The sequence below is a fragment of the Ovis canadensis genome, chromosome 25 (assembly GCF_042477335.2).
Source record: "Ovis canadensis isolate MfBH-ARS-UI-01 breed Bighorn chromosome 25, ARS-UI_OviCan_v2, whole genome shotgun sequence".
In the NCBI taxonomy this organism is placed as follows: Eukaryota; Metazoa; Chordata; class Mammalia; order Artiodactyla; family Bovidae; genus Ovis; species Ovis canadensis.
Window position 1 is genome coordinate 30,637,415 of NC_091269.1, and position 16,975 is coordinate 30,654,389.

Sequence of the window (16,975 nt, forward strand, 5' to 3'; positions counted from 1 at the left end):
CAAGACATCCAATTGCCAACATCCACTGGATCATAGAAAAGCAGGCAATTCCAGAGAAACATCTACTTCTGCTTCATTGACTACATAGAATAAAGCCTTTGACTCTGCATCATAACAAACTGTTGGAAATTCTGCATGAGATGGGAGTATAAGAAAACCTTACCTGCCTCCTGCAAAAACTGTATACAGCTCAAGAAACACAGCTAGAGCCGGGCATGGAACAACAAACTGGGTTAAAATTGGGAAAGGAGAACATCAAGGCTGTATATTGTCACCTGCTTATTTAACTTCTAGCCACAGTACATCATGCGAAATACTGGGCTGGATGAAGCAAAAGCTGGGATCAAGATTGCCTGGAGAAGTATCAGTAAACTCAGATATGCAGATAACACCGCCATTTGCACATTGTATGATCACTCACCTAGAGCAGATGGTGTGATCACTCACCTAGAGCCAGACATCTTGGGATGCGAAGTCAAGTGGGCCTCAAGAAACATCACTATGAACAAAGCTCCCGGAGGTGATGGAATTCCAGGGAAACTATCTCAAATCCTAAAAGACGAGGCTGTGAACATGCTGCACTAAATTTGCCAGCAAGTTTGGAAAGCTCAGCAGTGGGCGCAGGCGTGGAAAAGGTCAATTTTGATTCCGGTCCCAAAGAAAGGCAATGCCAAAGAATGCTAACACTACTTCACAATTGCACTCATCTCACACAGTAGCAAAGTAATGCTCCATATTCTCCAAGCCAGGCTTCACAGTACATGAACTGTGAGCTTCCAGATGTTCAAGCTGGATTTTAAAAAGCCAGAGGAATCAAAGATCGGATTGCCAACATCCGTTGGATCATCGAAAAAGCAAGAGAGTTCCAGAGAAACATCTACTTCTGCGTTATTGACTTCACCAATGCCTTTGACTGTGTGGATCACAAGAAACTGTGGGAAATTTTTCAAGAGATGGGGATACCAGCCCACTGACGTGTCTCCTGAGAAATCTGTATGCAGGTCGAGTAGCAACAGTTAGAACTGGACATGGACCAACAGACTGGTTCCAAATCGGGAAAGGAGTATTTCAAGGATGCAGATTGTCACACTAGTTCTTTAGCTTATATGCAGAGGACATCATGAGAAACGATGGACTGGATGAAGCACAAACTGGACTTGGACTCAAGAATGTCCAGTTTGTGGGAGGGAGAAATATCAATCTCCTCAGATATGCAGATGACACCATTCTTATGGCAAAAAGCGAAGGGGAAATAAAGAGCCTCCAAAATGCCTGCAGGTGATGACTGCAGCCATGAAAGTAAGAGATGCTTGCTCCTTGGAAGAAAAGCTATAACCAACCTAGACAGCACATTAAAACGCAAAGACATTACTTTGCCAACAAATGTCCATCTACTCAAAGCTATGGTTTCTCCAGTGGTCATGTATGGATGAGAGAGTTGGACTAGAAAGAAAGCTGAGCACTGAAGTATTGATGCTTTTGACCTGTGGTGTTAGAGAAGATGCTTGAGAGTCCCTTGGACTGCAAGGAGATCACACCAGTCCATCCTAAAGGGAATCAGTCTGAATATCCACTGGACGGACTCATGCTGAAGCTGAAACCCCAATACTTTGGCCACCTGATGCAAAGAACTGACTCACTGGAAAAGACCTTGATGCTGGGAAAGAATGGAGGCGGGTGGAGAAGCGAATGACAGAGGATGAGATGGGTGAATGGCATCACTGTCTTGATGGACACAAGTTAGTGCAAACTCTGGGAGTTTGTGATGGAGAGGGAGGCCGGGCATGCTGCAGTCCATGGGGTCACACAAAACTGGGCACGACTGTGCAACTGAACTGAACTGAATGGCGGAAAGAGAAGAGTAACAAAAGAGCCTCTTGATGAAGCTAAAAGAGGGAGTGAATAAGCTAGCTTAAACTCAACGTTGAAAACACTAAGTTCATGGCATCCTGTTCATCACTTCCAGTCAAATAGATGGGGAAAGAATGGAAACAGTGACCAACTTTATTTTCTTGGGCTCCAAAATCACTGTGGATGGTGACTGCAGCCATGAAATTAAAAGACACTTGCTCCTTGGAAGAAAAGCTAGGACAAACCTACACAGCGTCTTAAAAAACATGTACATCACTTTGCTGACAAAGGTTGCCATAGTCCAAGCTATGGTTTCACCAGTAGATCTGTCTGGATGTGAGAGATGGACCATAAAGAAGGTTGAGCACCAAAGAACTGTTGCTTTTTGAACTGTGGTCTTGACGAAGATGATAGCGAGTCCATCGTGCTGCAAGGAGATCAAACGAGTCAATCCTAAAGGAAATCGACCCTGAGTAGTTATTGGAAGGACTGATGCTGAACCAGAAGCTCCAATACTTTGGCATCCTGATGCCAGTAACAACTCACTGGAAAAGACCCTGATTGGGAAATACTGAGGGCGGGAGGAGAAGAGGAGAGACAGAGGGTGAGATGGTTGGACGGCATCATCGGCTCATTGGACAATGGTTTCAGCAAACTCTGGCAGATAGTGAAGAACAAGGAAGCCCGGGATCCTGCAGTCCATGGGGTCATGAAGGGTCGAACACTTCTGAGCGAATGAACAACAGGATATTGCCCCAAAGAAGACACGTGGGTGTTCAGCAGGCATTTGAAGAGATAGTCAGTGTTGTTAATCATCACACACATGCAAATAAAAACCACAATGAGATACAGAATGGCTGTCATCAGAAAGAACACAGTTATGAAGTCTTGACCAGGATGCAGAGTACAGGGAACCTTTGCAAACTGTGGTCAGAACGAAAATTGGTGTAGCCGATATGGAAGGCAGTATGGAGATTCCTCAAAACACTAAAAATAAAACTACTGTGTTGTTCAGCAGTTCCATTACTGAATATATATGTTCGCAGAAAACAGATAAACCAGTATGAAAAGACATGCGCATCTGAATATTCATAGCAGCATGACTTTGAATAGCCAAGGCGTAAAAACAGTCTACGTTTCCAGCAGTAGATGAATGGAAATATGGGCATACAGTACATACGTATATAATCTTTCTCGATTGAATTTGGATGACGTTTGCTTTCCAGAAATTTACTCACATAGCCTAACCTGTTAAGCATATAGAGATGACATTTTTCATTCTCTTTTCTATAGTCCTTTCTGGGAAAGTTTTATCTTTTTCATAATAGGCTCATTTCAATTGGCTTGAAAGAGTCCATCTGATTTCCAGATAGAAAGACCACACTTTCATGTTCCAGAACAAGAATTTACTTGACTCCATCAACCATACGTTCTATTCCATTCAATTAATGTTTAAAATTTCCATATTAAATCCCCCCTCTATTTCCACTGTTTAAAATTTTGTCATCAATTCTCAGGTACAATAAGTGTGGTGTGTAATTTCAATCTTGAAATCTAAAGAAAAACGTTCAACTTTTACTAAAGGAAAAAGAAAAAGCACAGCTGCCGAAAGTGAAGGAAAAAAAAAAAACAACCCACAGCAGAGATGAGGTGATAGTAAGTGATGGATAGGTAGGGGAACTGGGGAAATGAACACATTTTCAGAACGTTTCCCATATTTGTCTACATTTGCTTCTTTTTGTCCCCCTTCTCTACAATGATGGTGTTTAAAAAATTAATGCCCATTTAATTTTTAAAAGTATGTGTTTCCTACTCTATAAGACAAGGAGTTAAAAGCAGCCACATACAAAGAATATGAAAACCTTTTAAAATAAAATAGAAAAAACGAGTGTGTAACAAAAACTCACATTGTATGAACTGCCATGCTCGGTAACTCCCAAAACATACCCCCAAACTTACCAAAACTGAAGACAAAGAGCGTTTTCAATGACTTTCAACTGTTGCTATTATGGAAAGGTTTTTCAATGGTAGCATGCCTTACGTGGTATGAAAGTCACCTTTATAACTAAGAGCCCGTTCCTTGATTGCATAATTGCAGTAACGTGAATCCGATGGAGGAGCCACTTACCCATGTTACCCATTTAACCAAGATGGAAGTAAGGTTTCTCCCAATTAATCCAATGATCTAAGATGCTGGGTGCTGAGAAGACTCCTTCACGGATAGCCTCGTGACAAACCTGTGTTATATGGTAGTTACCCATCATGGACTTGTATGAAACACTTGAAATTCAAAGACTTGGCCTGATGATGGTTTGGTCAAGGTGAGGAAAGGCTCGTTCTCAGCTATCACCTATTTGATATGAGGGTTTCCCATTTCCAGAGCCTGAGAATTCCTGGCAGCCTTGCAGGAAGCACAACTGCCCTGGTGCATCATGGACACCCAGCATGGGGGACCAGGGTGTGGACTTTCCATGGCACCAGGGGCTTGAATGTCAGCACCAACCGGGGAAATCTATGCTTCATACCCTTCACTCTATGCTGCTTTTATCACAGCTTTATGGATGTGGTTTCAGAAAAAAAAAAAACCCCACGTCTAAAACGTGCAGTTCAGTAAGGTTTGACACCTGTATATGTCCAGAAAAGCATCAGCAGAATTAGGATTAAGACATACAGACTGCTCCCCACATTTGCTTCATGCCCCTGGTCACCCACACCTCCCATCCATCCCCAGGCAACCATGAATCTGCTTTCTTCAGAAATGACATTGTTCTGTATCAGGATGCTTTTCCTCAGCATGGATATTCTGAGATTTATAAGAAACCTATGAGTTGAGCACGGCAGAGTTCCTCCAACTAGGCAGGCAGCAGCGCCTCACCCAGCAGGGGGACCCCGGGGGAGGGATTGCCTATGGGGATGAATGGCTTGGTAAGGAATCAGCAGAAGAGGAAGAGGGCGAGATAGCCACCTTCCCTACTAGGAATCAGACTGCCCCCACAACAGAATCACACTGCGATTCGAACACGGCTAAAGGAAAATGGGATCAGAGTCACATTGTCAGGACTCAAGCGAGTGGGCGCTAAGACATTAAACGATGCCCAGTTGACAAACCTCGAACAGGGAGAGAGGGAAGCTCCAGGGAATCCCAGGATGGACTTCAGAAGCCTTTTACAGATTCCCTGACTGATCCTGAAAGTGCAGAGGGAGGAATGATCTCAAAGAGAGATTTCTGACTCAGTCGGATCCAGATATCCGCAGTAAGCTACAAAAAGAGGCGTATGCACCAACCTTCTTGGATAACTGGTTGCGACTGGCTCAGACACTTTGTCATGGAAGGGAGGAAGAGGAGAAGAGGCAGAAAAGGACCAGGGAAGACTGAAGGCCCAGTAATGGCTCTGAGATCCACTCTGAAACAGCCGGAAAAAAATGCCCTCAGGAAACCATGTGGAAGGAAAAGCCTTTCTCTTACTGAAGAAAGCGAGGATACCTGTGAGAGTTGCTCTCAGGCATCTAAGCCGCCACTGTCTCCATGCCCAGTCTGCAGACATCCACACTGGAGAACGCTGCTCTCTGAGGCCTGAGCCCCAGGGATGGGACTCTCAAGGCAATCAGGACTGAAGGTGCCTGGGGCTCCCCACACAGGCTCCTGTGGTAATTCCACCTGAAGAACCCTGGGTCATGACAGCCGTGGGGGCCAATCAGTCAATTTCCTCTTAGACCACAGGGCAACTTACCCTGTATTTACTGAAGCCCTGGACCACTCTCTCCCTGATCCGCTTCCATAACAGGACTGTCTGTATGACTCAAACATTATTATATCAGTTGTGTTCCAAACGCCAATATCCACTATCAAGGAAAATATTACTTCTGCATTAAAACACCGTGTGAACTAGAAAGTGACAATTCCTGTTTCGGAGAGATCCCTCCCCCGTAGGCAGCATGGGGAAAGATCGCCCGTCTAGTTTGCAGATCACATTCGAGCACGTGGTCCATGTCCAAGTCATCTGGTATCGCTCACACTGCCTCAACTGTTCTGGAGAAACGTTCCTTATCCTTCAGGGCATGAAGTTCAGTGAGTGTGAACCCTCTTCATCACCACAGCAAAGTGAGGCCCACAGAGCCATTGAGGGGTGCCATCCAACCATGAGGGAGGCCTGGGGTGCTCGTGTCACCCAGCCGTAAACCACCCAGAGACGTGGAAGGCTGGGCAGACTGTATGCAGGCTTTGAAAGCTCCTCGCTTAATCGGTCACTGTCCATTTGGAAAATTGAGGCCCTGATAGGAGGGGGAAACACCAGGGCCCGGGGCAGGGACAGAGTCTCAGGCCATCCTAGGCTAGGGCTGCACCACACACACAGGCTTGGCTTTGGGAATTAGAGAGCCAAAACCCCAGAACATCTCCACCTACCGGGATTTGATGTCTGGGGGTGTCCACACGAATATACACGACACTCACACTAACATCAGAAGAAGTGACAGCAGGGCATGGGGTCAAAGAGGAGCGGATCTGGGGTGGCAACTAATGAAAAAGCAGCAAGGCGATGACCACAGACGGGGCCTCACACTGTCTTTGGAGCAGGAACGGACCATGACTCCGCCAGAGGCTTCGGCCAGTCTCTCCCAGGGGTTTGAGGCTGTGGACTCACCTAGGACACGAGCTCCTTCATTCAGGGGTGGGCCACAAGGGCCTCCTCAGAGGCTTCTTCCCCAGAGTGAGGGACCAGGAGGGGGGATGCATGGCAGAGAGGACACCGCAACACAGACGAAGAAGGGGAAACGGAAACACTAAAGGTACACTTCTGCCACAGGTCCTCAAAAAGGCAACTACACAGAATTCAGCCACTGCCCACATTCTGCTCCTACCTCATCACTGGAAAGAAGTAAACACAGAAAGTCCCAAGCCTGTAGACAAGTGTTCAGAGCAGCACTATACACAAGAGCCCAAGGTGAGAGTCCTAATGTCCATCAACAGATGAGGGAGAGTCGAGTGCAGTGCCTTCCCAGACTGCAGGGTTCAGTTCAGTTCAGTCACTCAGTCGTGTCCGACTCTGCGACCCCATGAATTGCAGCACGTGAGGCCTCCCTGTCCATCACCAACTCCAGGAGTTCAACCAAACTCATGTGCATCGATTCGGTGATGCCACCCAGCCATCTCATCCTCTGTCATCCCCTTCACTCCTGTCCTCTATCCCTCCCAGCATCAGGGTCTTTTCCAATGAGTCAACTCTTCGCATGAGGTGGCCAAAGTACTGGAGTTTCAGCCTCAGCACCAGTCCTTCCAATGAACACCCAGGACCGGTCTCTTTTAGGATGGACTGGTTGGATCTCCTGGCAGTCCAAGGGACTCGCAAGAGTCTTCTCCAACACCACACTTCAAAAGCATCAGTTCTTCAGTGCTGAGCTTTCTTCACAGTCCAACTCTCGCATCCATACGTGACCACTGGAAAACCATAGCCTTGACTAGACGGACCATTGTGGGAAAAGTAATATCTCTGCTTTAATATGCTATCTAGGTTGGTCATAACTCCGCCCAAGGAGTAAGCGTCTTTTAATTTCATGGCTGTAATCACCATCTGCAGTGATTTTGGAGCCCAAATTAATAGTTGGCGTCAAATAGGATGCAGATGCTCTGCAACAGACAGTCGACGGGGTCATGGAACGCAGTGAATGTTCTCCGTGCGGCTCACACGTACAATTGAAAAAGTCATAGAATTCCATTTCTATCAAAGTTTACTTTATTTCATAGAAAAAATAAGTTTTTACATGTAATTAAAAAACAAACACACACACATATTAAGAGAGGGAATTATCAGGGAGGAGAGACAGGCTCCAGGCCTGGTGCTGGGACGGGGGCAGCACACCTTCTGCCAGACAAGGCAAGGCTCGCTGATGATCTGAGACCGGCTCCAGGGTTATTAGGGGAGGAAATGGCTCCAGCGCCTGAGCTGCTACAAAAGCTGGATCTGCTGGGGTCTCTAGAACCACAGCTGGATAACACCGGAGCCACAGCCGATTGCAAAGCACCAAGAGGCTCCAGAGCCCGGGAAGTGCCCTTGCTGAGGTTGGCTTAAGCCTGGGGACTGAGGCTGTAGAAGCTGTGCTGGAACAGGATTTTCGGGTGAACCGGTTCTGAAGGAGAAAGGAGCTGTTTCTTGCACGTTCTCTGGATCTACAACTGGAGCCTGCAGGTACTTTTCCTTGCCTCTCAGCTTAAGTGAGAGCCAGGGCATGAGCATGCTGTGGCTCTGGGTTTGGAGCTGGCATGCTTACTTGATGCAGATCTTGAACTTGAATGGGAGCTGGGCTTTGAGCTTGCTCTGACTCTGGAGCTGTGGCAGGGTTAATTAAGGGTGGTGATGGCGTGAGATCTGGTGATGTCTCCAGAGCTTCTTCTCCAGCGGGTGCTGTATTTCCCAGAAGAGAAAACACTGTCACTAAGACTGCTTGTCCATGGATCCCAAAGACAGGAACGAACATACTCGCTACTTGGCCCTGAAATCTTAATCCAAGATGCCCCCTACCCCCAGGAAGTCCTCCCAGGCTGCAGTCCAGGAGAATAGTGATCTGAGCCTCCTCAATGCTCCTGGCCTAGTTCCAGCCTCAGGAGGCTCTGCTCTGTGTGGCCCAGCCCCCTCCCTTCCTTATTCATCCCTGTCCTCTTCACCCACCCTGAGTCCTCCTCACCATTGCCCTCTGCCTCCGTGGACTTCAGGGTCTCCAGCTGTGCCAGGAGATGGCGGGCTCGCTGCTCCAGGTCCGAGTCGGGCATGTTGAGCTCTACGTAAGCGAGGAGCATCTTCAGGCAGGGAAATTCTGGGGACTGCTGGAAATCCTCAGGGTAAAGGTGCAGCCAGGTGCCCAGGATGGAGGCCATGGCCCTGGGGAGAGTCACATGGGCAGCAGAGTCAGAGACCTGGCCTTCCCGCCACACTGCACTCCAGGGCTGCCCTGTGGGGACCTGGGCCTCTGTGCCTTCTGCCCCTGCCCATCCAGAGGTCACTTCTCCTCCACGGTCCATCTCACCTGGCAGACCAGGAAGAGGAGGCCTGGACACAGGGGAGGGGCTGCCAACGAGCCTGCTCAAGTGACAGTCCTTGATTCATGGTGTGACCATGTGTCTGCTTCCTGAGGGCAGCCTGGCATGGCGCTCTGTCCCTCCCCCTGCCCCTCCCCCTGGTGTCACCACTGCGAGGGCAGGCAGGGCGTCTACTCTGGTCACTGCATCTCTGGAACATGTAGGGGTCCCAGGAACATCTGTCCAAGGAGGGCACACAAAGACTCTGTCATCAGCCCAGGTTTCTCGCAGGCCTTTTATCACTGCACATGTACCTCCTACATCTACAGGCTGCCTCGTCCGCTAGGGACACACCTGCATCTCCTCCGGCCACTGACACTCATCCTTCCCCAGCGAGAGCTCATCTGTCCCCTGAGTGTCACTGGGTCCACTGAGCACCAGCTGATCACCCCCGCCGAGGTTCCACCAGACCGTGAGCTGGATGTTCTCCACGCTCTGTGCTCTGGGTCCCAGGATCAGGCGTAGAGGAAGGACTGGGATGGACAGGGGACGGGTGTGGACTCGCATGGGCGGACTCTGACCTCTGACCTCCCAGATGCTCCTCACAGCACCCCAGACCCCTCTACAGCTCTCTTGGCCTCCTTTCCTCTCTTCCAGGAGAAGCTCCCCAGACCTTGGCCCCCAGCTATGTGGGATCCAGGATTCTGCCAGCCCTGCCCAACCAGCAATCCCATTACTCCAGGCAGTTCTCTGGGATAGGAAGTCACTCCCTCTTGAGTCACAATCCACTCACATTTTCAGCTGGTGCAGGGGTCCACCATCCCCATCGCAGTAAGGGAGGATGCATCCGTACCTACAGGAGGCGTCACATGGACAGTACTGCAGACACGCCTGGATGTGACAGCTAGTATGACAGGGTTCCCCCCCTCCCACAACCCCCACCCTGGAATACTGAAGCCCTGGGGGTCAGAACTGCTGTCTGCTCCATGCATTACATGATGCTTCTTCCTAGAAAAGTGTCTGCACCTCGTGCGCCTTCCTCTATTTTTCAAGAATATATGAGCCCAACCAGCCCCATCCAAGTGCCTGTGGTGCCACTGATCACTCCCAGGGACACTTGCTCTCACTCTCCCAGGACAGGGCACCACTTACGCCTCACCTTGCAATTGGGCAAATGCTTTGGGCCCAAGTCAAAGGCACAGAGACAACGGAGACAGAGGCTTCCTCGAGGGGAGGAGGAACGTGATGTCTCAGCACAACCACAGCCATTCCAGGGGTCCAGGTTCCCAGAAAGCACTTTCTAGCATGCACACCTGTCCTCAGGTGTGACCGTGACAGGACCACCAGGTACCCACGGGCCCACCAACCTGTTCCTGCTCAGAGGGAGAACTTCCCCTCAAGTTCCACTTCCCCCAACGTGGAGATGAGGGCAGCTGGCACTGCCCAAGAAAGGCTCCCAATGGTGGCCAGGCCTGTTGTGGCCAGCTCTAGGTTGAGTTGTGGGAATGTCTCTCCACCTGTGTGAGCCAATGTTGGCCCCCCTCTGCACTTGAGGGGAAAGGGAGGAGCAGCCCCCTGGGGGGACTATGTGGGTGCATGCTAGGGGAGGGGAAGTGCTCACCTCATGAAGAGAAGGTCCAGCACCTGCTGAGGTGTGCCAAAAGCCCTGTAGGTGCCCAGGAATGTGGGAAGGTAGGCAGGGTCACCGCCCAGGAAGGCAGGCACCAGTTTGCCCACCAACATCTCCAGTCTGCGTCTCTGGATGCTCCACACCCTGCAGGTCTCATTCCTGTCCCCTGTGGACACACTTTCCCCCTAGAGTGGAACACAGCAGAGACATGAGTCAGAGGCGGCACCAAAGACTCCAGGAAGGCACGTGCTGGAGCTCAGACTCAGTCCCCAAGCCTCCAGCACTCATGACAGGAGGAGGGGCAGCAGTGCCCTCCGTAGAATAATCGTCCTGGCATCATGAGTGAACTGGTGCTGGGCCATGGTTACGTGTGTTGGCATCTTGGGGCATTTGTATGGACAGCTCCCTGTGTGTTAACTGCATCATCCCTGTGGTGGTGACCACAACATCCCATTCTGGGGATGAGAACTGGGGTGAGAGGGGCTGAACCTGGGCTGAGAGGCATTAGGATTCTCAGGCCCACATGGATACCTGGGATGGAGTTAACACAGGATACACCATAGAAACATGCGGAGAGGCTCCTTGGGGAACATGAAGTGAAATCCTACCACAATCTCCTTCTAAGATTTCCACATGGAGGTGAACAGTGATTTTGCATCTGGACAGGTGCGGCCTGGCCTGTGAGGGCGCCTTGCAGAGATGACATTCCCAGGTTCCTTTTGGAGCAGGACTCTAGGATGGACCCAGGGAAGGGCCAGGGTAGCTCTGGGACCTGCAACCTCCTGGGCGTAGGATCGCCTCCCGGCTGAAACTCACCCTGTGCCCGCCCTGGGCTCTGTTGCTGGTGTGGGGCTCTGGCACCTCGTGCAGGGAGATGGAGCAGGGTGTTCCATGGACCGGCTCCTGTCTGCAGTCCCATGAGGAGCCCTGTGAACAAGTGCCCAGCAGCCAGGCAGAAAGTTTCAGGGCACCGGCCAGCTGCCTGTGGTGCTTCTCAGACCCCCAGACATCTCCCCTCCAGACACATGCGCACCATTCTCCTCACAGACTCCACCGAAGATGCAGACACCTGACCACCTGAGGGCCTTGGATCCACACTGGCACAGAGAAGAGCACCTCAGGGATCCTGTTTCCCCACTGCCAGCCTGTCCTCAGGTGTGACCGTGACAGGACCACCAGTACCCACGGGCCCACCAACCTGTTCCTGCCCAGAGGGAGAACCTCCCCTCAAGTCCCACTTCCCCCTACATGGAGATGAGGGCAGCTGGCACTGCCCAGGGAAGGCTCCCAGTGGTGGCCAGGCCTGGTGTGGCCAGCTCTAGGTTGCCTGCATTTACCTTAGGTGACCTCCTAGTAAAGGACCAGAGGCATCCAGGTTGAGCACTGAACCGCCTGAAACATCTGAAAAACCTCTCCCTCCAGGGTTTCTTGAAGCAGAAGCCCTGGTCAGTCGAGACACAGCTGGAGAACATCCTTCTGGATGAAGTCTCTCCAGCCAAGTGAGCCCAACTGGCTGTGGCGCTGTTGCTAGGAGGTGGCTGCCTGGTGACAGGGTTCCGAGTTCTGTTAGGGTCTGCTCTCAAGGAAGTGACTTCACCTCCGGGGGCCCCTTCCTTGAACTGACAGTTGACACCTCTGCACACAATCCTCGGGATACTGACTGCTCATCCCTCATCCCTGCAGCCCCGGGTCTCACACAGTTGCTCCACACAGCCCTCCACACAGCTCCCAGGCAGGGTCTATGAGGAGACAGACCTAGGTCCAGTTCCGCCTCGTTTCCTACCTATTCTCCATCCTGGATGAATCCTTGTGTCTCTCAAAGCCTGGCCGGGTCCCCACCTGCACACCGGGGATGATGCCCACATGGACTTTAGGGAGGTCCTCAGACATCAGTGGGACAAGACCTGGAAAATGTGGGAGTCCGTGTCGCAGGCAGGCAGTGCCTCCAGCCCCTGTATATTCTTCTTATCACCTTCCTCATATCTGTCCCTCTTTTGTTCCCACCCTGCAGTCCTTTTCATATTCACTGTGCTCTGGTGTGTGTGTGTGTACCTGCGCTCACTCTCTAGAGGCCAGAGGAACACTGCCCCTAAATAGGGAGGGATGGTAAGCGATTTCTAGGATCTAAGCCTTCCTAATTGCTAATGGATTAAAACCTTGAATCAAAGAACTGAAACCATAAAATGATGCCATATTCCTGTACATCAGTCTTGGCGATGAAGTTTGGATGCAATTCCAAAAGCAAAAGAAGTGAAAGGAAAACAGAACAAGTGAGACAACATCAAACTCAAAAGTATCTGCAGAGGAACCATCAATAAAATGAAAACTGAAGTAGGAAATGGAGAAAATATTGGCAATCCTCATGTCTAATAAGGGTTCATATCCAAAATATGTAAGAAATGCACACAATTTAAAGAAAGAAGCACACAAAAGTAATCCCATTGAGAAATGGCTGTAAGTTCTGATTTGTCTGAGAAGGCCTTACAAATACCTCCGAAACGAAGAGAAACAAAACACAAATGAGAAAAGGAAAGATGTAACCATGTTAAATCAGAGGTCCAAAAAATAGCAAAGAGAGATAAGAAACCTTAAGGGAAAAATGCAAAGAAACAGAGGAAAGCAATAGAAGGGAAAGACCTGAGATCTATTCAAGATAACTAGAGATACTAAGGGAACATTTCATGCCAAGGTGGGCACAATAAAGGACAGAAATGGTGTGGACCTAACAGAAGGAGAAGGTATTAAGAGCAGGCAAGAATACAGAGAAGAATTGTACAAAATAGGTATTAATGACCTGGACAACTACATGGGATGGTCACTCACCTAGAGCCAGACATCCTTGAGTATGAAGTCAAGTGGGTCTTAGGAAGCATTACTACAAATAAAGCTTCTGAATGGGATAGATCCCTCCACTGAGGTATTTAACATGATACTGTTAAAGTGCTGCACTCAATATGCCAGGAAATTTGGAAAACTCAGCAGTAGCCACACGGCTGGAAAAGTTCAGGTTTCATTCCAATCCCACAAAAGGCAATGCAAAAGAATCTTCAAACTACCACTTAACTGTGCTCATTTCACAGGCTAGAAAGTTAATGCTCAAAATTCTTCCAGCTAGGTCAACATTAAATGAACCAAGAAATTCCAGATGAACAACATGGATTTCAAAGGCAGAGGAACAAGAGATCCAGTTGCCAACATCCGTTGGATCATAGAAAAGCAGGTAACTCCAGAGGAACATCTACTTCTGCTTCAGTGACTACACAAAACGAAGCCTTTGACTCTGTCAGTCAAATTTTCTTGGTCATTTCCAAGTCTTTGTGAGAACATGAACTATACGGTCCATGCATTCTCCAGGCCAGAACACTGGAGTGGGTAGCCTTACCCTTCTCTGGGAGATCGTCCCAAACCAGGGATCAAACTCATGTCTCCCACATTGCAGGCAGATTCTTTACCAGCTGAGCCACCAGGAAAGCCTGGTGGATCACAATAAATTGTGGAAAATTCTTAAAGAGATGAGAATAGCAGAAAACATTACCTGCCTCATGAGAAAACTGTATACAGGTCAAGAAGCAACAGTTAGAACTGAACGTGGAACAACAAACTGCATGGAAATTGGGAAAGGAGAACATCAAGGCTTGTATTGTCAGTCTGCTTCTTTAACTTCTAGGCACAGTACATCATGCGAAATGCTGGGCTGGATGAAGCACAAGGTGGAATCAAGATTGCCTGGAGAAATATCAGCAACCTCATATATGCAGATAACACTGCTCTAATGGCAGATAGTGTGATCACTCACCTAGAACCAGACATCTTCGGATGCGAAGTCATGTGGGCCTTAGGAAACATCACTACAAACAAACCTAGCTGAGGTGATGGAATTCCCGGGGAGCTATTTCAAATCCTAAAACATGATGCTGCGAAAGTGCTGCACTCAATATGCCAGCAAATTTGGAAAACTCGGCAGGGGCCACAGGACTGGAAAAGGTCAGTTTTCATTCCAATCCCAAAGAAAGGTAATGCCAAAGAATGCTCAAACTACCGCACAATTGCACTCATCTCACATGCTAGCAAAATAATGCTTCAAATTCTCCAAGCCAGGCTTCAATAGTATGTGAACCGTGAGCTTCTAGATGTTCAAGCTGGATTTAGAAAAGCCAGAGGAATCAGATCACATTGCCAACATCCATTGGATCATGGAAAAAGCAAGAGAGTTCCAGAAAAAAACATCTACTTCTCCTTTATTGACTATGCCAAAGTCTTTGACTGTGTGGATCACAAGAAACTGTGGGAAATTCTTCAAGACATGGGAATACCAGACCCCCTGACCTGCCTCTTGAGAAACCTGTATGTAGGTCAGGAAGCAACAGTTAGAACTGGACATGGAACAACAGACTGGTTCCAAATAGGAAAAGGAGGATGTCAAGGCTGTATATTGTCACCCTGCTTATTTAACTTATATGCAGAGTACATCATGAGAAATGCTGGGCTGTGCCAGAGTCCAGCTCCAGCAGCCAGGGATTCAACCTGAAGGGATGGGCAGTGTCGGCGAGAAACTGAGGCAGCCTCTCAGTTTTTTTGGACTGCCTGTTTATTTCAAGCTTATGATTCTCTTTTATACTTTTACAAAAGCATTAGGTCAGAGGTTTGATATTTTTAGTTCCCATTGACCCAGATTTATTTTATTCCAAAAATCATTGTTGCCACTCAAAAGGAGTTTCTTCCTCAGCGATTCTCATATCTACTTCTTCTCATGTGTCCTTGTGAATACACTGTAACTCATGCTAATGTCTGGGCTGCATACCACATCCCTCAGTTTATTTCTTATCTTTCTAAGTCCTGTTTGCCCCTAGTATCCTAAGCTCACTATTTCTTAGAAAGGGCTTCTAGCTAATAATATCTCTAAAGTCCCCAATTTTTATAAGCTATAGTAGAATATTGTAACATTATATCAATCCTTAAGTCTTTAGCTTCTAACTATTTTAATTATTCCTAAACCCTAAATTCAGCAAACTCTTTTGCCATAAACACTTTTCTCACAAATAGGCTTCAGAGAGGAATCCCTCCCATGGTCTCAAGCTGCGGCCTTCATGCTCACCCTGGAACACTCTTTTGTAAAAGTCCTTGAACAAATGTCAGTGATTAACTTTATGAATTATTCTTTGAGCATGGCTGCAGAAGGCTTTATGACTTCTCATGCTCCTCTCAAAAACAATAAGCACCTTAATATTCTCTTCAGTCAATTCAGCTGAGGAAAGGAAAAAACAAGTCAGAATCACAAAGCCTAACTCCTTCATTCTGGGTCCATGCCTACAGAACAAAGGGAGGGGGTTTAGGGCCATGCCTCTATTTTGTCAGTAATGCCTAATGCGGCTCCCAACAGGGCTGGAAGAAGTACAAGCTGGAATCAAGATTGCCGAGAGAAATATCAATGACCTAAGATACGCAGATGACACCACCCTTACGGCAGAAAGTGAAGAACTCAAGAGCCTCTTGATGAAACTGAAAAAGAGAGTGAAAAAGTTGGCTTAACGATGACCATTCAGAAAACTATGACCATGGCATCTGATCCCATCACTTCATGGCAAATAGATGGGGAACCAGTGGAAACAGTGGCTGACTTTATTTTGGGGGCTCTAAAATCACTGCAGATGGTGATTGCAGCCACCTAGATAGCATATTAAAAAGCAGAGACAGTCTTTGTCAACAAAGGTCTGTCTAGTCAAAGGTATGGTCTTTCCAGTAGTCAGGTATGGATGTGAGAGTTGGACTCTAAAGAAAGCTGAGCCCAGAAGAATTGATGCTTTTGAACTGTGGTGTTGGAGAAGACTCTTCAGAGTCCCCTGGACTGCGAGGAGATCCAACCAGTCTATCCTAAAGGAGATCAGTCCTGGGTGTTCATTGGAAGGACTGATGTTGAAGCTGAAACTCCAATCAATAATTTTGCCATCTGATGCGAAGAGCTGACTCATTTGAAAATACCCTGATGCTGGGAAAGGTCAAAGGCAGAAAGAGAAAGGGACGACAGAAGATGAGATGCTTAGATGGCATCACTGACTCAATGGAAAAGAGTTTGTGTGAACTCTGCGAGTTGGTGATGGACAGGGAGGCCTGGTGTGCTGCATTTCATGGGGTCACCAAGAGTCGGACACGACTGAGTGACTGAACTGAACTGAACTGAAATTGCCCCATCTTTCAACACCTGAAATCTGTTCAAGTATTTTGATGTGACCCTTGTACTCTGAATGCTTCCTGTTATCTGGTTTGGCAAGATGCTTCAAGTTACTCTTGTGAATCTCCTGCTTAGGACTAGAATCAGTCATTTTTCCAATAAGCTTTGGTTTCTTTTATTGGAAAATGGCATTGAATATTAAATATGGAACAGTAGGACGTTTGGAATCCTTACTTCTGATCTGATCATTGTTTTCTAGGTCTTCTCAGTGGGAAGAGCTAGATATTACATGTATGCTAAAATATTCTGGTAG

General features: G+C 48.1%; 1 protein-coding gene across 1 annotated transcript; it reads right to left on the reverse strand.

The window, feature by feature from the left end:
- Nucleotides 1-7,560: 7,560 nt before the first annotated feature.
- LOC138430009 (ral guanine nucleotide dissociation stimulator-like) lies at nucleotides 7,561-14,424 on the reverse strand. The gene is made up of 6 exons (XM_069571639.1): nucleotides 12,277-14,424; nucleotides 11,310-11,420; nucleotides 10,485-10,678; nucleotides 9,657-9,716; nucleotides 8,533-8,726; nucleotides 7,561-8,252 (listed from the first exon to the last, which is right to left on the reverse strand). The coding sequence occupies exons 3-6, from the start codon at nucleotides 10,604-10,606 to the stop codon at nucleotides 8,059-8,061; spliced, it is 570 nt and encodes a 189-aa protein (XP_069427740.1). The 5' UTR covers nucleotides 10,607-10,678; nucleotides 11,310-11,420; nucleotides 12,277-14,424; the 3' UTR covers nucleotides 7,561-8,058.
- Between the last annotated feature and the right edge of the window lie 2,551 nt (nucleotides 14,425-16,975).